Here is a 21902-nt window from a genome sequence, read left to right as displayed (position 1 = left end):
GGTGTCAAGTGTCTACATGTATTTCTGCTTCTGCACTAAGGTGCAGGGAAGGTTGTGTGACACATGACAGTGCAGGACAACTCATCATTAGCCATCAATAATTAATTAGATGTACCATTAAGAGCCTGTTCTGAGCTCACAGGCTGATTGCAGGAGCTGAGTATTTGCTACAGCCCAAGAAGGAAACAATTTCCACTTCTGTTGCATTATCATTGAAATAGTTTATTTTTCTTTCCTGTGCTGCAAATGAGTTTCCTAGAATTAAATACTTTAAGGTAATGGGAACAGTGAGTGTTTACAATAATTAAAATCAGGTAAATTGAAACCTTTAGCATTAAGCATCCCACGTGACTTTGTAATTGAAAAAAATGAAACCAAAATGTGTCTCTCAGACAGGTAAGAGTGAACAAAATATTGCTGGCATGGCACACAGGCTCTTTTCTTGGTTTTTTTTATATTTTTAATTTTTTTTTTTTTTCCTCTGCTGATGAGCCTGTCTGAAATGTTGCAATAATAAGCATCTCATTAGTCAGATGTTTTCAATTCTGGCTTTCTGGGTTTCATCTGTTCTGTTTGTGTGGGGTGGGTAGTTGGTGCAGACAGCATTTCAGACTGTCTGGATGTAGACATTTCCACCAGCTAAAAAACAAAATAATGCATTAAAATGCCAGTGATTGTCCTGCAGCCCTGGTGGAGCACTCCAGAGCAGCATGGTGGGATTCCCACAATGCCTCTCATTCAGCTCATTTCAAGCAGCTCAGATTTTTACAGATTCAGATAAATGAAGAGCTGATTGTACCTCACCCTCTGAAGTAACCCTATTAAAATAACTCTACACAGCCATTCCGAATGGGAAGAACAATGCATGTGGGATTTATAGATAAGTGAAAATTAAGCTGCTGTTCCAGCTATTCCTGCCCTTAGGAGCTGTGCAAGTTGCTGTAGAAATAATTTCATTTAAAGACTTTTTATAGGTTTTTCAATAGTCTCATACAGACGAAAGAAAATGCGTTCATAAAAGTGACGTGAAAATGAGATGAGTTTCTTTTCGCCACTGTCTGTTCATCTCTTCCTTTAAAATTAATTTGAAGAAAAACTCGTGGAATTTTGAGGAAGGAAAAGCAGGGAAGGGAAGTGTGTGTTTAAAGGTCATCTTTAAAATAATGAGCCATCTACAGCTGATGAAAATTGGTAAAAAATGTTCGTGAGTTAGAAAACACTTAGAGGAAGGTTGTGAATGGTTGTAGCTGCTCGGTATTCCACCTTTTTAGAGTTGGCATCAATATAAATTAAGATTTACACTGTGATACATAAAGCTTTTTCATGTTAATCACAACCACATCCAAAAGCACTGAAAAACACTACGTTTGGTCTGATTTTACTTAGATGGTTTATACTGCCACTTATTTTTTGTTAGAACATACAGTCTTGCAAACAATTTAAAACTCAAATACCATGAGCCTAGAAAAAAACATCTTGAGAAATATGAGCATTAGGATGGAAAACGAAAATAAAACCCAGGCTGAATATTTGCTTAATGTTCTGTCACGAGAGCATGAGAGACCCAGGGAAGCTGGATTGGGATCACTGGAACTGTGAGAAAGGTCAGGAGAAGAAGAATGAGGTGGCCCTGGTTTTCTCCCTGGGCTTTTCCACAGCATGTGCAATTAATTCTCTTTGTACTTACGATAAAATCCTGGTTTTACTTGGTATGGCAGAGATATCATGTGGGCATCTCTCTCCCTCTCCCCCAGAAATCAATCTGATTTTGTACTCTCAGTAGTATATTCACCAAAATTAGCACTGAACTACCATCAATGAATTTGTCTTGTTGTCCCCAGTAAACTTTTGCAGCACATCTGGTACAGAAATCATGGTGTAATTGAAAATTGTAGGTGAAAAGAGACCTGTCAGCCTGGCTGTCCAGCTTGGCGTGGCCTGTGAGCTTCCAAAGGATGCTTTCTGTCCTCCTGATGTAGTGGCTGACATAGGACTGGCTGATTTTCTGGGGGGATGTCCCTAAGTGTTATAAAAATACTGATTTATCACATTTGATGTTTATAAATAACCCGTGTCTTGCAACATCAGTGTTGTAGAAAGTCATCATGAATTCATCCTGCGTTTTCAGAGCTCACAGTTAGAATCGCATTTGGAAATGTCCATGACTATTTGACACAGTCCTCTCTTTTCCAAAGTTCATTTGTACCAGCAGAGATTGGCTTCCCTCTTCTTCCTTTGCCAAAGAAAAATATGTATTAAGCTGGCACATGCTCTCTCTTCCTTAAGAGCTGTACATCACAGAAAAAGAAGTATCTTCACTTTTTCATAGCCTGGTCTTGGTAAACTTGATGTATTTATGTTCTTACTTCAAAGCATGGAGTTGGATCAAGCTATTTTAGGAAAAACAACCATTGTTCTGGACCAGCTGTTTCGCAGAGAATGTTAATCAGCATTGACTCTTTGAGGTGGGATTTATGACACCCTATCCTCCCTGATAATATCTGTGGGAAGAACAGCCCTGGGATTTTAGTTGGCATCTGAGGTTTTTGGGATTGCTGCACTTACCAGATCCACAGGAGTCAGTGGATGCCTTGGATCTCCTTCCCTAGGGACTGACTAAAGCATTTCTGACTCCTTTTACCTCATACTCTGTCATATGTCAGAAATATTCCACTGTATTAACTGAGCAGGTGGTCAAATTGAGACCAGTATAGATGATTGAGATTATTTTTTAAAGAAACTTCCTCTTGTTTTGTGCACACTGACTTGGTTTGCACATAAATGATGTCTGGATGACTTGGGTGTTCAGACAAGATCCTGGCTCTGTTTCTGTGCATAGGTAGGTGATATCACACCAAATTTGGAATCCATTCTGAAACCTTAGAAAGGAAGAGAAATTTATTTGCAGATATTTTGGTTATATCTTGATCTGATACTCTTTTGTGAAATGTGTGAAGACATTATTTGTATTAAAACCATACTGCAGTGTTTATTAGGCTAAATAGATTTCTGGTTTAATGACAATGATTTTGGTAAGGATAACTTGATATAAATAAATCCATTTAGCTATCAAACTTCCTGTGTATTCTGTGTCATGAAAGAGAATTTGGAGAGCACTGTTTTGAATATCTTTAATGTTGTAATTGGAGTCCATTCATTTCACATGACTGTCATTGAGACAGACAGACAAAATCCTGTCACTGAGTTTTGCATATGTGATCCCCATGTGTGGACATTCTCCTTAATCAGTGAGAGGATTGCTGGAAGATAACTTGAGAGTTTTGACTTTGCTCTCAACAAAGCAGGGAGAGAAGAAGATTTCTTTGAAGGATGAGTCTGTTGATGCACTTGATGGGAAGCCCTTAGTGATGTGTGACACAAAGGATATTTGAACCAGCTGTGAAATCTGTGTGGGGATTGTTAGCAGTGAATTTCAGCCAGTTAAAAAGGACATTTTGTTTCTGAGGGTCAGGCTGGTGCACACACAAAGATGAGAAGCAACTCTTAGGTATCATCATGGACCTGAGAAGCCTGGCACAGCAGAGCTGTGTGCTTAAGGTGCCAGAGGTGATACAAAGTAATTCTGAGAGCCTTAGAAAGCAATTCCTGCCTTTAGTTGGTGTTCTGTGCTAGACAGCTTGCACTGAGGAGTTTGGCTGGGTCACTGCAGCAGAGCTGGGGCTTGGCAACTCAGCTGAAGTCAGCTAGCTACAGGGGTAAGTGGTCTGATTTTAGGAGTCACTTATTATTTACTATTTTACTGCCCCTAAACCAGCAACTTACCTGGTGCTTGAAGTGTTAAGAGCTGCTATTTTGAAATCTGGGTCAAATATATGAGATATCCATGCTATCTATATATATGCATGTATATACATTTTTGTTGATAAACACTCTGTGATAAGGAATTCTTGAAGACAAGACATTGTTCTATTTGTAGAAAATCTGTGGGAGTTCTGCCTTCTATGGAGTCACAATATAAAGTCTTAATTTAGCAGGGTTCTTTGTTTAATTTAAGCCTCAAACTACAGTGTTTCCTGGAAAACTCTTTGCTGTGTAGCTAGCTTCTTTCCTCCCCTATATTCCTTCTTCTGGGATACATATTGAGCTAGAAAAAATATAAATGCACTTTTGAATGCTTGGAAATCTCACTTTGATGAGAAAACTAAGAAGAAACTCTGTGCTATTTTGTTTCAAGTCTCTCCTGAAGTTATCAGGACATAAATACAATGATTTGGGACCAGGATAGTTACAGGTAGTAATGTAGACCATGATAGTTACAGTGTAGGGAATTCTGAAGTACCCTATAGCTCTGTAAAATAGTTTTGAGGGGTTTTTGCATTGTAAATTAATGTCTTCACCAAAAATTCCCAGTATTTAGTTGCACACCTGTTCCAGCAACCCAAGAAATTCTGATTCTCTTGATAATCATCCAGCTTGGCCATCACATTATCTATACCATCAAACCCAGGAAAACCTATAGCAAAGATTCCTTTCCTTTTTAAAGGGATCAGAAGCTGCTCACTGAGATGCTGCTGCTGATGCCTTGGGAAGGCTGCCCGAGAACAGAGGCTGGACAGAGCTAAAGGATAAAGTAGGGATTTATTAAAAGGATCTCCTCAATGGATCCACCTTGGGCAGCACAAGATCCCAGCCAGGGCTACACCCAAAATGAACCAAAATGGTCACAAAATGGACGCCGGGTCACGGGGTCTCACACTTTTATAAGTCTTGGTTCATTTGCATATTGGAGCTAATTGTCCAACTACAGCTTTAGGTCATGAAGTCCCATCCTGCTTGTTTTTCTCTCTTCAGTCCACGTTGTTTATGCTCTTGGGCCTGAGATGTGGATCATCTTGGTCCCCAGCTAGAGAAGGAATTGTTTTGTCTCCCTGCTCTGTGAAGAGAGCTCACCATCCCTTAATATGAAGCCCAGACCCACACACTAAAGCAGCACAGAATCTGAAAAATATATATGCTAAAACCTGAGGCACCACTGCAGCTTTGGGAAGCATCAGTAAGGAGAGGGGGCTGACCTGCTGCTCCCTGGTGTGTTGAAATCAGCATTTGAGTGCCACAGAACCTCGTGGCTGTCTTTTATAACTGTGTATGAAAGAACCAGAACGTTTCCACAGGCAGATGGTGTGTTGCAGGTTTTCAGAAAAAAAAAACAGTTTAAAGAGCTGATGATACTATAATAAAAGATGTTATGGCATTTGCTGTGCTGTGCAGAGCACACACTAATTGGGATTTCAGGGTTAAGACCTACATTTTAATGATACCAATCACAGTGGCAAGCAGGCATTGTAATGTGGCTGAGGTGCCTCTCTAAGTTTATGTTATTCTTATGATTTCCAGTGAAAAGGAAATACAGCAGGAGAAAGTCAGGGAAGTCTGATTGAAATCTATTTTTATCCATCTGTCTACAGGACCCTGGTTTCTAACAAAAAGTCATTATTTTACATTTGTTCATGAGAATGGTAGGACTTCCATAAGCTTTTATTTATTTATTTATTTTATGTTTCTGGTTAATTATTTACTTTATTCTCTCTATATTTCCCATTGATTTAAGGTATATTTTCTTTGATAAGCTTCCTAAGACAGCATAACCAAATAGGGAAGATTTTTTTCCAATGAGCAGATAATCCTTTGACCAACTTTAGCCTCAGTTTGACATGACTAATTTGATTTTGATAGATTCTAAAGCTCTTTGTGCTGCCAACACCATCCTTATCACCTCCTCCATATTTGCCTGCTCACAAATTCCATCTCCCTCTGGGAATTTGAGCAGCACTGCCCCATCCAAATACTGATTTTCCTGACCTATTTCTGGGGCAGTCTTCAGGCACCTCCAGTCCTTGAGCTGAAGTTCCTACCAGACTTGAGTGGAAGGGAAAAACCAAGCTGATCTCTGGGCCTTTTGACTGGAAGAAGCAAAAGGAAACATCAAAGACTTAAAATATTGAGCTACAAAGGGAACATGGATGAGTTTTGTGGGTATTGCCAATGGCTGCTGTTTATTGGCCATCCCATGGCTGGCTGTCTTCACAAACTTCAGCAGCTCAAGTGTTCCAAAAGTTGCTGTAATCAATATTAAATAGGTATAATTCTTCTGAATGTCCAAAAAAATAGCTCAGTATGTTGCTAATTAGGCCTCAGTTTAGCAAAGAGCTTATCCTGGAAACCAATCTGTCCACTCATGAGCCAGTGTATGAAACACAACCCCAACCAGGAGCAGGCTTTCCAGTGTCATTCCCTAAAATGGAATTACCAAAATCAATCCAATTTGCATAAAAGAATCTAAATTTGGTCTTGCTGCTTGGTTTGGTTTTTTCCCCCATGTGCTTTCCTGCCATCTCCATGGGAAAACCTGCTGACATTTTCAAAAGGGCTTTGATTAATAGAGCACTGAGAGTCTTCAAGATGTTGATAATGGATATTTTGCTCATCTCCTTAGCAGTGTTTGCAGCAAAGGGGGTAACAAGGGAGCTGAGGAGTGTCAGAACTGGCAGTGGGCTTTGGTGTCTGAGAACTTCAGATCCAAGCACTAATTATGACCTAGATCATCAGCTAAGGGCAAGGTTGTCACTGACAAGTGCATCTGTCACCCCTGAAGGGCAAATACATCCATGGCAGGGATCAACAAGGGCGTGAGTCATGGTAGCATCAAAATTATTCTCTTGGACTGAACTTAAGAATAGAAAATTAAAAAAAAATGCTAAAAACCAGCTATTAAAATATGTATTTGGGGTCTGTAGAGCCCACAGCAGGTTGCACTGAGACAGCCCAGGAGATGTGGTGTGTTCCCTTTATTAACAGCTGCTGGATGGTGTCTGTAAATGGACTGTGTGCTTCAAACTTAGCTGGACAAGCCTTAAACAGAGCAGAGAAATTCAACAATTTAGCCATTCAAACACAGCAACCCAAAGATGATGGTCTAACTGCTTGCTTGTAAAACCTGGCAAAAAAAATCCTGGATTTGGAAAACCACACACATTTCACGTGTGTTTCACACACACGTTGCTTGATTTGCCACTTGTTTGCACTTCTGAAAACCAAGCCAGTGCCAGACAACTTCTCTTTGGATGAATTTCCTTGGAAAAAGCATCTAATTTCAAATATGTTTCTTTCTTTATTCCGTGGTGCGTGGCTAATGCATCTCTTGGTCCAGCTGGAGTGTGATTCATCACTGAGACATCCCTGGGCTGGGTGTAAATACAGAAGAAAAAGGTTATCTTCCCTCTTCTTTTGTTGCTACAATGGCAGTCCATCATCCGGAGCAGAGCTGCGAGCAGGAGGTTCAGCCAGGGAGAGGGAGGGAGGAGTAGCAGTGATGTGGAAGGGAGTGAAAGCAGATAGACAATCCCCTTCTGTCTGAGCCCAGGAAGAATGATGCTGTTCCCAGACAGGCCCTTGAGCAGAGGCATTTATCTGTCTGATTCGGGGGTTGGAACAGCAGAGGGTAAAAAGGAGATGGATTCTCATCTCCCGGAGACATAAAACAAAGCTTTGAAACACCCAACCTTTAAATAAAAGAGAAAGGAACCCATCTAGTAATACACCATGACTGACTTAGCAACTGCAGGGCATTTCTCTAGCTCTTCTCCCAGATCTAAATGATACTGTTTCTTTGTCTTTCTTCTTCAAATCCTCATCTCTGAAACACATCTACTATTTTTGTATCCCTCCTCCTGTTTTTCTCTCCTGTGAAAGGCTGTGATTAACTTGTTTACCCACGAAAGCATCTTTGTCTCAGAGCACAATGATATTCACAATTTACAGAGCCCTTAAATAGGATTATTCTGTCTGTTCTCCTGTAACACTTGGCATCATACCCAGTATTTAAAGAGACTCAGCACTTATGATAGACAGCCTTGTACTTTCTTTTCAATTTCTACCTCATGCTCCAAAAATGTTTTCCTAAATCTGGTGAAGTGTTTGGTGAACACACACACACAGCTCCATTGCCTCCAAGAAGGAATGATACCTATCAGGAGATGCCCTTTAGATTGCTGTCTTATTGGTACAGGATTTTCTGCAAGATCCATGAAAAATGGCCTTTTTTATCATATTAACCTTGTTATATTAAATTTAATTGGTATCAGTTGGTGAAAATTTAGATACTTATTCAAAAAATTATTAAATATTAAAAGAGTACCACAAACTGAACATATGCAGGCAGTGTGGGGAGAAGGTTCATGGGAGAGTGAAATGTAAAGTGCAGTGCATTTATTGTGTCACTTTGAAATAACTTGATCTCTACACAGCATCTGCCATCCCACAGGGATTCTACTTGCTAGCCATTTTTTAGTTTTTGTAGGAGACTGAGCAGTCTTGCCTTCTAGGAAAGCTGAGCTTTCACATTACACAGGCCCTTTCCAAAGGGCTGAATCCAATCATGCAGGGCAGCTTTTCATCTGTCTTCATAAACTTCACCACGAGGCTAGGGACCTGTTTTCTTCATTTCAAACACACTGAATGCATTTCTTGGAAATGGTGCTGCCTAATAGAAATGAGGAGAGTCACCAAATAACCTGAGGTTTTTATTCACATTTAGGTTGCCAGTGAAGCCAGGCTATTAATAGCTGATAAAAATCCTTGAATGTGCCTTTTCTTCACAGAAGTGTTAGGCAGTCACTCGTCTGTCAGGGCTGGAATAAGGTGCCCACGGAAGGGGTTGAGTCACCATCCCTGGAGGGGTTTAACAGATGTGTGGATGTGGCATTTTGGGGACGTGGGTTAGTGGTGGCTTTGGCAGTGCAGAGGGAACAGTTGGATGCTCTCAAAGGTCTTTTCCAACCTAAATGAGTCTATGATTCTGTACTGGATACAAACAGGGAGAGAGAGAAGAAAAGGCTAAAAGCTAAATCTAAATGGAATATAACTAATAATTTCAATAATACATGACCATGAACATGAAGAAGAAAGAGGAGGGCAATGCTGAAATTCTGTTATTAATTTCTGAGAGTTTAAGAAAGTTAATTCCAGAAGTCTTCTTAATTCCTTAGGAAAAACTAAGTTCTCATTATCAGTTTTATCTAAAATCCATTAAAATCACTGCTGAGGACAGTAGCCTTTGGACAGATTGTGTTGTTTTGACAAGCAAGACGGTTTGTGTTTGCTTAACTTCTGCAGCAATATAACTGAAAATAGGAATGTGCAGCCATCAGCTGGACAGCTCTGAGTGTGTACAGCACCAATGTAGAGCTCAAAGGCTTTAGAAGATTTACAGCAGTGATTTCCTTTTTAGTCTGGGTTAATAACTTTAAGTATTTTAATGAGTCATTAACCAGATCAGAACCAACAAGCCAACATGTTTAAAATGTTCAAAATTACACAAAGTGGAAGTATTTTCTTTTGCATCTCTTTTAGTGCAAAATATTTGCAAAAGGTTTTTAATCCTTTGGTCATTGTTTCACCTGCAGGACCCGAAGCTGCGTGAGCTGCTGGATGCTGGGAACGCAGGAGGTCGGCTGGAAAATCGGATGATCACTGTTGTGTATGGCCCAGACCTGGTCAATATATCCTACTTGAACCTGGTGGCATTCCAAGATGACATAGCAAAGGTAACACACCTGATAGATGAATATCTGTCATATCAAATTCAGGCTTTGGAAGTAGTGTTTCAAGATATGGATAACTGAGGTAAAAGTGGCAGTTGCTATGAGATGAAGCACAGTTCTGTTCTGGAGCTGGGCCACTCAGTTCCCAAGAAGAAATGTGCATTTGTTTTTTTGTTTTGTGTTTTTTTTTATCCAAGGAGTTTATTCAGCAAGATTTATGCCCCTGGTAAGTGTACTTGTGTTTGGAACATTGCTTGTAAAGCCCAAATAATCACAGTAAAAATGGTGTTACACACAAATTTTAACTCAGGAATGAGATGTTACACTGTGGCTCCCTAAAAACACATCAACAGTAGTAGCATCACATTTTGCCTGCTGAGAGCCCTTGATAAGGCTTGTAGTCAACATCATTGCCTTAGAAAAGTATTTTTTTTCCATGCAGGTCCATCAGTTTCCTCTGTCCAATTCACAACATTAAACTACACTTACTACATTTGGGTTTGGGTTTTTTCCTTCTTCTTCCAATTCCTCTACAATTCAATTCTGTTTAATGAGCTGGGAACTTTTGCTTTATCTATTTCAAACAGACATCCCAAAGCTTCTCCTTTTTCCATTCACAGAATCACAGAATAATGAGGTTGGAAGAGACCTCTAAGATCACCAAGTCCAACCTATGCCCTAACACCTCAACTAGATTATAGCACCAAGTGCCATGTCCAGTCTTTTTTTAAACACATCCAGAGATGGTGATTCGACCACCTCCCTGGGAAGACAATTCCAGTACTTTATTATTCTTTCGGTGAAAAGTTTTTTCCTAATATCCAACCTATACCTTCCCTGACGTAGCTTGAGACTGTGACCTCTTGTTCTGTCAGTTGCTGCCCAGTGGAAGAGACTGACCCCCACCTGTCTACAGCCTCCCTTCAGGAAGTTGTAAAGAGCAATAAGGTCACCTCTAAGCCTCCTCCACTCATGTGGGCACGCTCTGATCCCAGCCTCCAGATATCCATGCACAGAACACTTTCCACAGAGCATTTTAACATCCTGGACTTCACTAGACTGTGTCAAAAAGAGGTTCTCTGCAGCCTGCTGGATTTAACAGTTATTGCAAGGAGTTATTTTGTCACCTCACAGGCAACAAGGATCTTTAGGCCAGGTGCAGAAAGGTCATAGGATGAAAGCCTTCAGTGAGGAGGGGACATTTCTGCTTGCTAAATTCCCATTTCTGCTAATCTTCTTTAGCCACTTGGCAAAAACATGATTTCCAATTTTTCTTTGACATAGAAGAATAGAGACAGGAGGAGTTTGTGGTGGTCCACAAAGAGCTGAGAGGACAGTGCTGTTTCTAGGCTTGAAAATGCAGAGCTCTACAGGATGAGAGATCTTAACGCTGCAGAAATGAAAGCAATTGAAATAACTCTTCAGGAGAAAAAAAGGAGCTATGCTTATGAAGGAAAATGAAAAGGTATGCTAAAGTTTTACCAGCAGAAATTGCTGTCCCTTATCAAGGAGCAGGGAAAGTCACCCAAATCAGAAGCTTATGTCCTTCTTTTCCACTTTCCTGTCTAGCCAGCAGTCAGTGAGCCATAATCTATTTGCTAAAACAGCACAGAAACGGGTATTTTAGGGCTATTTTCTGTTTGATAATGGAACCTTAAAGTGGATAAAATCATATTTTGTAAAAGCTTGGCTGCTCTAAATCTTGAGTAACTCCTACCATCCAGGTAACTAAGAATCTGAATCTTCCTTTTTATTTGTAAATGCAATAGAGCAAATAAATTAATATTTGATCAGTTGGACACTGTGGCCTGGGGATGCAATTTTTAAGGCATTGCAGATTAACTGTGTGTGCTTTGAGGTCATGTTAAATATTCTGATTGTTTGAATCAAAACAGTTCTGATCACTGTTGAACACATCTAAAAATTCCTTCCTTTTTAACCTGTTGACCAACTTTATGTGAACCAGAACACAGAATTTGGTCATTATTGTCTCTGAGCCTCATGCAGTGACTCAGAGAAAATGTAATAAATAGCACATCAGGCACAAGTCATCTCTTCAGGGAGGTCTGGGGAGGAATGTCAGTACAAGTCATTTTCAGGACCACACTTGCAAATTTTGACCCTTCTGATGTTCCAGGGAAAGCAAGTGCCAATAGAAATCTCTCCCACCTTTCATTTTCAGTGCATGAATATTTTTAATTAACCCTTCATTTGTGATACCTTGTTCTTCAAGTTGTGTGGCAAGTGTTGACCAGAGCTCCCTTAAGGAGAAAGGCAAAGTAAACTGTAATGGTCTTAATGAGGCAGTTAAAATCATTCCTTTATAGGATTTTCTCCCTTTGCAGAGGTCTGCCTTTTCTGCTACAAACTCTGCTTGTCACATCCACTGGCCAAGTTATGGGAAAAGTAGGAAAATGCAAGTCTTGGGTTATTCAGCTTGCCTCGGGTGCAATAAATAGAAATGTCAGTGTGCTGGTTAATGTTTGTTCCTCCAGGAGAAAATAACTGATGTTTAAAGCACATCAGTGATGAGCTGAAGTGCGCCTGGTTTGATCAAAGAATGCAGCTTGAAATTCATTAGGTACTGGTCTAAAGGGCAGGCAGGAAGGTGTGTCCTGGTGGGGAAGAGAAGCAGCACTGAGAGAGCACTCACTTATTTTCATCTGAGAAAGCCTGTCTGGGGTAGGATTTATTTGTGAGCATCCACAGATTGCTGCAGAAGCAGCAGAGTTTATTCTCAAACCCTGTTTTGAGCAAATGCTCCTCTTCTCTGTCTTCATTCCCAAAATGGAATCCAACCCATCAACCACTGTCTGCTCCTATGGCAGTTCACCCTCTTCCCAAATCCAGCAGATTCAGAAGTGAACATCTCGTTGTTCCCACCTCTTTCCTCTCACTCTCTTTGGTGCCTCTCATGGCAGCTCTCTTCTTTCTGCACTGCCAATCCTGGCAATGCAGACCCCTGTCCAGAGCCCCAGGAAATCTGTGTCTCTTCATTTTGATGAGCTTTGGATAAAATGCATCACTAAGAGCTGATGAATTCCTCCATAAGTAAAATGATGTCATCAAGGATGATTCACAAGTCACGCTATACTATTCTTTCCAGCATGCGTCTTTATTTTTCTAGCTTTCCCAGTGTATGTAAGAGCTTGATCAGTAGAATAAAATAAATTCACATCCATTTGATATTGTTTTTTTAAAAATGAAATTCTGAAAGTGTAGAATTTCAGCAGCTTGCTTTGTTAACCTCCCACCAAAAAGGAATGTGCAAGGAACATTGCCTTCACATGTAGTCAGGCCTGATTTGAAGGAAGTGTTTTCAAGGCTCTGTGCTGCCTTTTCTTATGAAAAAGATCTCATCTCTTCTGTTGCACTGAATGTCTTATGGTATCCTGATGCATGCAGAGGAAGAGAGATTACTTCAATGAGCAGCACATTTCCCAATGAGCTGCTGCTTATGTGCTACCTGCCAAAGCACAGAACAGCTGAATTACTCGTCAGCAAAGTTCACAGGAATGGCAGAAGATGGACTGGCATGGCAGGACACAGCCAGGAGGGGATCAAGTCCAGGAAGCTCTCTCTTATCATGATGGATGTGGCTTGCTTGGAGTTGAAGATCAGAAGGCCAGGTCCTTCCGCTCCCATAAGGGATCAGTGCTGGGTTTCTTGGCACTGCTGCAGCCCTGTTTCAAAAAGCCCAGATTTCTATTTTCCTGTTGTATCACATCTGTGCAGAGGCTGCAATGCCCATGGCAGTCTGAAGGCTACTGTAACCTTCCCACAGCTGGCTGTTTGCTCTCCACACAGAGCAGCCTTCTATCCCTTGGAGCGCTCTCCCTGAGCGCTGCCTGCTGGAATCGTGGCCACAGGGTGTGTGGGCTCTGCTCTTTGCCATCCAGCAAACCCAAGGAAATGCAGCCACTTGGTAGCTAAAGCAGCAAGGCACGCCTTGGCTCACAACTTGCTGAGAGCCCAGCAAAGTCAGTCCCAAGCATCTCTTTATTTTTTAAGCTCTGTCCTCAATGCTGTAGTTCCCCCTCCTACCAAGGGTTCAGATCAGCAGCTGGAGAGGTGATGTGATCCTTGGCAGATTCTCTAATCTTGGCTTTTTGGCCATAGCTCTGGGGTGGCTGGACCCTAAAATGGGAGAGACAATGAGCAAGTGTAGCTTGTGACCTGTTTAGAAATGGCTCAGGTAGCCCTCAGAATGTTTGGCAAGATCAATGGGGTTGCTTTGGAGAGCCAGGAAAAGCCAGCAAAGGAATAAAATGGAACAAATGAAAGGCTGCTTATATAAATAATGTGTGTGACAGGCACATAATAAGTGAGTTCCCCTTACATTCCTGTCAACAAGCATTTGGACAAAGAAAAGGAAGAGCTGGGGGTGTGGGATACTCTGGAAGTGCCCTACTTCTGTTTTATACAAAATATTTCAGCTTCAAGCCCAGCAGAAGCAGCAAGATGAAAACAGTCTATCAAGATCTGTTAAAAGCCAGTGTATTTTCGATTTCCTAATAATACTTTGTGTTGCTGTTAGTCTCTGTGGCCATTAGTGTCACAGGGAGAAGTCTGAGCAGCTATTATTAGTGCCTAAACAAAGCAGTGTTTACAAGATGAGCCTATTTTGAGCCTGGAAAAATGAGTTGCCAAGAAGAAAAACAGATGCTGCACTTAATACGCTCTTTGTTCCAAGACTCACAGCAAAGCAGTTGTGTTGCTAACAACCGCAGCTCCTCCTCCTCTGCTTTCTCACACCCCTGATTTTTTCAAACTAGACCTAAGAAGGAAAAACAATTAAAGAAAAAGAATGGCAGTGGTCATGAGAAGGTGGAGGGGAGGACTATCTGAGCAGCACTGATTTTGCCTCCAGAACAAGTCTGTGTCCAAGGGAAGAAGGTTTCTCTTCCAGAAGCACCAGCCACAGGAGGGGTGTTATTTCTGTTGCTGAGGATTGAGGTGGTGAATAGATGGGCTCCAGGACCTGAGAGCTGGAGGATATCAAAGGCCACTAAACCACTGGGCATACAGTCAGCTTTATCCTTGGGAGCACAGATGTGAGACCAGTTTCAGGAACAAGATCCGATAACATCAGGGAAAAAACCTTAACATACAAAAAAGATGGAAAAAAAACCCAACTTCTCAAATCAATCACCTGGTCGTGTGAAAAAATGAGGCTTTTTAGGTAAAACAAGCTCTAAGCTCCAAAGTGACACAGGAACATTTGTTTCAGTGGAAGTCAATGACATTTCCCATCCCAATCCATTTTTGTCAGAGTGGAATCCTTTTTTTTTTTTTAATATATATTTCTTCTCAAGAAAAAGAAAGACCAAGGAGAAGAGAATATTTCCCAAAGACCAAGGAGAAGAGAATACTTCCCAAAGAGTGTGGCAGTGGGAATTTTGGATTTGGACTGTTATGAAAGGAAACATAACTTTCCAAACTTCAAACAAAACTCCAAAAGCTTTGTCAACTAAAACAAAAAAAATCGTATTGTTTGCAAAGGCATTGCTTGTTTTCTTCCCTTTCTTTCATTGGGGTGAAACGAAGCCAATCCAAAACCACAGTTGTGATGAAAAGGGCTTGCAATTAAAGGTGGTGAATAAGCACCAAGTTAGAAAGGAAAAACGCACTGAAGCTGTCAATGAAAAGCTGCGGGAGAGACCTGCAAGGGAGAAAAGCAGCGCAAACTCTGAGAGTCTAAACTTCAGTTTATAATCATGGTTCAGCCCTGCTGGGAACCCAGGAAAGGTCAGGGATGCAAGGGAGAGACTTGAGCAATGTGGAGCAACCTGGTCTGGGGGAAGGTGTGCCTGCCCAAGGCAGGGGCTTGGATCTGGATCCTCTTGGACATCCATCCAAACCCAAACCATTCCATTATTCTGTAGCATTTCTTCCCTACACCGGGAAGAGGGAAAAATATTTAGTGAGGGATAGGACCACAGTGTGAGGATGTACAATCAGAGAGAAAGAGTACTTTGGAGTTGTATCTTCCTTGCACATCAGAGTAACTGAAATGTACTCCTGTGTATTTCTGCTGGCTGGGGAGTTTTTAAGCTTGCTTCGTATCTTGGATAGAGTCAGGACTTCAATTTGTAAGTCTTCATTTTTTTTGTAGCATGAGTAAGACAGGTCTCACAGATGAGGAGGGAAGATGTAATTTGAAAAATCAAGTTCAGGCTTTACTCAGGCAGTTTTTTTGAAAGCATAATTTTCAAAAACACGTTGCATTGTGTCAGTAAACATCTAAACTGAGTGTCACTTATTCACTTTTTCTCTTCATAGGAATGGTCAGATGAAGTGTTCAGTTTGGCAACAAATTTGTTGGCACAGAATATGTCAAGGGACGCATTTCTGGAGAAAGCGTAAGTGGTCCTCGCATGTCACCCTGTGGGTGTTGCTCTTCCCTCTGCGTCATTTTCCTCCACGCTTCTTACTCACCTTGTCATCTATTGTTTCTGCTCTGGTGACTTGTCACTTCTGTAAACAGGTCCTTGTTCCTGTGGTTCTAAAAAGCTTGTTATCTAGAAGTCATCCAAACAAAAATCCTTTTTAGGGTTCTCCTGGCAAACTATTAAATCATGGCAGAAAAAGTCAGAATTGAATGCTCCCTGCCTCTTGTACTGTTTTAGCTTCAGCTGTAGACTGAAGGTCTCCATTTAAAAAGAAAGAATATTCTGGACTGACTTGCTTCTGGTTTGTTTTCCTTTTTGTCTTTTATTGAAAACAAAATAAAAAGGAGAAATGCCAGAAGTCCCTTTTCCTCAGTCCGATCTCTCTGGTTTCCATGTGATCCAGAGAGCATTCATTCCTCTGGTTTGCTTGGCAGAGTAGACAGATTTTGAGTTGCTTTCTATGAAGCAAAAAAGCTGTTTGTGACAATGTTTGGGGTGAAATACACACCTAAAAGGGAAGAGAGCTAAACCTGACAATTCTCAATTCAGCAATTCTCAACTGATGAGAGGCAGCTTTGTGGAAATCAGAGCCTTGAGAACAGCGTGGCAAAGCCTGACAGAAAGTGCTGGTGTTGAACTGGGATACTCACTGGCCTTTTGGGCTTCTAACAGAGGGGCTGCACCTCCCCAGCGTGTGAGTTAGCTGCTTAAAGTCAGCTTAATATTTCCCCCAAATACTTTTCCCTGCTCAAAGGCAGGGGCTCAGTCCAGCTGAATACTAAACTTACCTTCCTAAAACCTTCTTCCTTCCAAATTAACCTCCCCTTTTCCTGGACTTTCTGAGGCTGTGAATGGCTACTTGCATTAGCTGCACCAGAGTCAGAATGTTCCAGAGTGCTGAACTTTAATCCCACAGAGCCATAGGTGCCTGTTGTGGGAAGGAGGCATTTGCATCTGTGGGTGTGTGTTTCCTCCCCATGGTGTTGTGGTGCAGCTGGAGTCCACAGGAATTCTTGAGGCAGCTCTGAAGGGTGGATGTTGCTGGAACTACAGCATGGTGTCTTTGTGTTGGGGCAGCAGGGATGTATTAGGCAAACAAAATCCCAAATGGATGGGAACATTTAACATTTCCTGTTGGCCCTGTGTGTTGGCAGTGGGGAGTGTGCCCACCTGAGCTGGTGACTTTCTTCAGCTCTACAGGCTGGAGATGGGTTTTGAGGGGGATTTGGTTCTACAATTCCCTTGCCCCACAAATCCCCAGGTGCCCAGTGGGCTCTGCTGTCAGGCCTGTAGTGGGGAGTGTTAGGGCTGTACCTAATGGGCCCTTCCCTATGCTAATCAGGGAAGAAATGTGTCATCACATGCTACAGCAGAGCTCCTTGTCTGGAGCTATTCTTTGGCAGTTTTTCAAGGCATATTAATTAAAGATGAAGTCACTGGACACACTGCGTGGATTCAGTGGCAGGCAAGCATGGCATTCCTGTGTCTTTTTCCACTAATTAATAAATCACTTGGAAACCATAAGGTTTCCCAGCTCCTCTGCACAGATGCCAAATCAGTCACTTAAGAAATCTCTGACTTTGAAGATTAAATTACTTACTTCCCCATTATAATTAGTGTACTAAGCAAAGGGTTGGTTGGAGTCCTATCAGAACCCTTTTGTTGAAGGAGAAAACCAGATTGCAATAGAGCAGAATGAAGGGTTTTTTTCTTTCTGACATTCCATTCCTTGGAGCATTGGAAGTGCAATAATAAACAGCTTTTCCCCATCTTCTATTATTTCTAACTTCCTTGGTTATAGAGGAAAACATTCAATGTCACCAAAATATAGTCAAAATTTTCAAAAAGTAGAAGGCAAAATGAAAGAAACTTTTTTTTTTTTAGTAGCTGCTGTGATTTTTTTTTTTGTTTTGTTTTGTTTTAATCTCCCTCAGTGCTGGGAGTTGTGCTTGGTGACACAGTAGCATGAAAGGATTCAGTTTCCAGAAGATGAAACTGTGGGGAGTCAAGGATTTGTGGAAATGTTCCTATCCCAGTTATCCTAGTTTCAGCATGCGCTGTGTTTTTGAAGTGGTTGCTAATGGCATTTTTTGTTGGAAAGAAAAGGAAAGTTTATTAGAACCATGCAGTTTCTTCTTCTTTTGGCAGACCAGTGGGTGAAGTGAAAAAGCTGAGTTTTTTAACAAAACAAAAAAAAAATCACCTCTGAAATATTTAAGTGTTGCCACATTTTTCACCAGATGATGTTACTGCAAAACTCATTTACAGTTATCTCAGGACAGACAGTATAAAGTTTGTAGTCAGTAATGATATCCCAACACGTTTTCATACTGGGAGAAAGAGCTGAGTGGGACTTGCCGCATGATCAGAGCACTAGCCCAGAGCTAGAAAGCTGGTGGAGAGGTCTTTGAAAATGCTGTAAAAATAAAGCAGAGTGCTTTTCTCTCCACAGATACACAAAACTCAAGCTGCAGGTGACTCCAGAGGGGCGCATTCCTCTAAAGAAGTAAGTGCTATTCCCCTTCCTTACCACATGCTCTCTGCTGACTTTGGGCTGTGAATATGTGTTTGGGATGAGCATGGGACCCCTGTGCCTAGAAGAATAATTTCACCCTCTCTTTATAACAGTGATCATGGGGTGTCTCTGTTCAAATGCCCTATGGGCACAGACATCCTGCCTCTCTGCCCCTAAATTTTCACACGTGGTTCTTTCCACGTGTGAAAATTAAAAAAAAAAAAAAACAAAAACAAACAAAACAGCAGCATAATTTCTTTATCTCAGGGATATGTGAAAATAAACAGATTCGAATTGCATGTCACTGGAGGAATGAAGAGACCAGTGATACCTGGAATAAATACCTGCTGTGATAGGGGCTAGTGTGGGGTAGAGTTAAAACTGAGCACTGTTAAACTCCTCTCTGTTACTGAGCAGCCAGCAAATGGAACTAAATAGCTAAAGATGTAATAGGCTGCTGAGAGATAGTCAGTCTTTGAGCCACATGGGCCATCAAGGCATGTCTTTAAGCCAAACCCTCTGTTTTGTCTTCATGTTGCAGCATATACCGCTTGTTCTCCTCGGACAGAAAACGGGTAGAGACCGCGCTGGAAGCCTGCAACCTTCCCTCTTCCAGGGTAAGCAGCTGCAGTTTTCCAGATCAGCGTTGCTTGGGTTTGGTGCTGTTTCCTTTCTTCTGAGTTGGTCATGGCTGAGCCTGCTATGCTGGCTTTGCTGCTGGATGGGCCCTCAGCAACAGCTTTGGCTTTCCCACACAGAAGTTCCTGATACCCGTCTGAGTACCTTTGGTTTGAAGTTGCTTAGGATCAGGAGCACATGGAAGAAGCCTAAAAGGATTCCAAGGAAGGGCAGAGTTTGTGTGACCTGTCCTGGAGGAATCCTGTGAGGACATTTTAAGAATAGGTGACTGTTGCATAATTTCCAAGGCATAGTTTCAGTGTTAGCCTGAGGTGTGATCTGTAGCTGGAGATAAGTGACAGGCTAAACCCACCCTGCCTTATCCAAAAGGTGCATGAAGGAAATGTGGAAGTGTGGTGTGGAAGCTGCTAACACTGCAGGGATGCAGCCATTGCATCCTGCTAATCCAGGAGCTCTGCTCAACCCAGAGCATTTCCAGGATGGTACCTGGCCCTCAAGAAGGCTTTTTCCAGACAGAATGACCTCAAGCAGGTGATTCCAGTTAACACTGGAGTCATAGAGTCACAGATTGGGTAAGGCTGGGAGGGACCACAGTGGGACATCTGCTCCCCACTCCCTGCTCAAGCTGGGTTTTAATCCCCAGAAAGCTTCTTGCAGGATAGTTCCTTCTTTCAGGAGTCCAAGATGTGGGGGAAAACCATTCTGTAGCAGAGAGAGCCTGCATCTCCTGATCCCTTGACTTACACAAAGCTCTGTGCTGTGAGGTTTCCTTACGTTTGCTCCCCCAGTGGTTTAATAGAGCTCATTCCTGCAGCTCCAGAACAGTGGAGCAGAATCTTCCCCAGACAAACCTCAGATATCCCTTACTGTGAGACCTTCCTTCATAGGTTTGTGAGCTCAGTTCCATAAAATTCCAAGGAATGTTAGCAAAGTAGGTATAAAATACTATAATAATCTTATCTAAAGTAATATTGTGAGGTTAGAAATGGGGAGAGAAAGATTTTAAAGATGAGTTTCCATTTAATTTATAGCAAACAAGAAAAAAGAATGCAAAAAAATCTCTGAGGTGCTGCTTTCTGAATCAGCTGATTTATTCCTTCCATTTACTACATGTCTCTGAAATATAATTTGGGTCTTTGGAAGAAACTGCAGCCTTTTTCTGCTATTTATCTAAGTACAGCCAGTTTTACATCCACACTGCTGGATGCTTGTTGCTGGGATACCATCTTGAAAATTATTCAGAGTATGAAGTAGATCCTTTCTTTGGTTGGGACAAAAGAGAAATGCGCTGCATGATGTATGCAGTCTGTGCATACATCAGAGAAAATTGTGTTGATCATCTTGGAAAATACTGTAGAAGGGCAAAACTGAATCTCATGGAGGTAATGGAATAGAAGAAAAGCAGAACTTCAACCACAGCTCCTTTCCTTTGTGTTCCTGTTTATCTGAACAAGTGAAATTCTTAGCTTCAACTTCCAGCTTTTCTGCCCTATTGTACTGCAGGACAAATGGTGTTCCCATAAAGCCTTGGAAGAGCAATAGACTCCAGAAGCGCACAAGACATGAATATGAGGGAGACTTGCTCACCAAAATAACACCAAATTATTCAGAGAATTCATGAAAGTCTGTCATGGACATTAGCAGTTTAGGCTCTGGATTTTGATATTCATGCCTCATGGATTTTCTCCCTGAGTTTCTACACCTCTCATTGCTCTGGGAAGATATGGAGCTCGTTGGCCACAAGCTTCACACCATGTTTACCTGCAGCTCTTGGAACTTAGGAATGAATGTGCAAGCCTGGGACAGTCCCTCATCTGTCTCAGGGCACAGGTGCCAGGGGAGAGTGTCCTTGTGTGGACTCTTCTGTGACAGGACAAGTATCCCATCCATCAGCCCCACTTCCTGGGGAATTCTGTGTGTGTGTGTGTGTGTGTGTGTGTGTGTGTGCTAGGAGATTCTGTGGCACGATCTGCAGGCTCTGCAGTGGTATTTAGTGCAAGGGGAGGGAGAGTTCTCAATGCCCAGATAATTGTTTTCCTCCTGAGGAGTAGCACTGGAGAGGATCCTCAGAATTGCTGAAAATAAATTCTTTATTTTGTATTTAAGGACCTTTATAAGGGATGGATTCTCTGCAGTGCTGAGCACTCCAGAGAGTGCCCTGACTCAGCTGAGCAGCAGGGCATGATCACAGTGGGATGACCCATGGGCCTCAAGTCAAGCACTTTTTCAAATCATGGCTTTATTAATTTCTCTCTTTCTGGGTCAGAACTGACCTATGTAGAGTCTTGCAGGGTCAAGCCCTGATTTTTGAAACAGTCATCATCCAGCAGATATGAAAGCAGAAGGATCTTTAAATAAATGTTTAAACAAAGTTTTAAAATACCCCAATGAATTTCTGAATTTGCCATCTGATTCCCCTATGTTGGTTTTTTTTTTTTTTTAATCTTGGCTACTTTTTGGAAATTGGGTTGATTTTTGTTATTGTTGGATATTTTTTGTTTGCTTTGGTTAAAGGTGCCTTAAATATAATCTGGAGAGCTTTATTTTAGCTGGCCTTTTGGCTGTGAAGAGTGGTTTTTGCCTTCTAGTTAATGTTGAGGTTCACAATGAAGCACCAATGAGCTTGACTGTTAAAATAACCAGCTCTTGAGTCCAGTCTGTGCAAATAATCTGAATTAGCTCTCATGTTGCCAAATATGTAACAGACTGGATACAGATGTTATAAAAGCAGTTACCAGGCAAATCCTAAATCAGCAGTGCTTGAAATCAGTAGAGTCTTAATCACGGAATAAAATT

At 41.6% G+C, this 21902-nt stretch overlaps 1 protein-coding gene across 5 annotated transcripts in view; it reads left to right on the top strand.

The window, feature by feature from the left end:
• The window catches only part of PLCB1 (phospholipase C beta 1), a 354560-nt gene that overhangs the window by 207549 nt on the left and 125109 nt on the right, over nucleotides 1-21902 (top strand). For all 5 annotated transcript variants that reach the window (XM_053972199.1, XM_053972200.1, XM_053972198.1 and 2 more), the window contains 4 exons: nucleotides 9423-9563; nucleotides 15843-15922; nucleotides 18405-18458; nucleotides 19009-19084. In XM_053972199.1, coding sequence (XP_053828174.1) covers nucleotides 9423-9563; nucleotides 15843-15922; nucleotides 18405-18458; nucleotides 19009-19084 — 351 coding nt within the window. The remainder of the gene's footprint in view (nucleotides 1-9422; nucleotides 9564-15842; nucleotides 15923-18404; nucleotides 18459-19008; nucleotides 19085-21902) is intronic.

Source organism: Vidua macroura, chromosome 3 (genome assembly GCF_024509145.1).
Source record: "Vidua macroura isolate BioBank_ID:100142 chromosome 3, ASM2450914v1, whole genome shotgun sequence".
NCBI classification, from domain to species: Eukaryota; Metazoa; Chordata; class Aves; order Passeriformes; family Viduidae; genus Vidua; species Vidua macroura.
The sequence above is the reverse complement of the archived record's forward strand: the minus strand, read 5'-3'. Positions and strand labels throughout refer to the sequence as shown.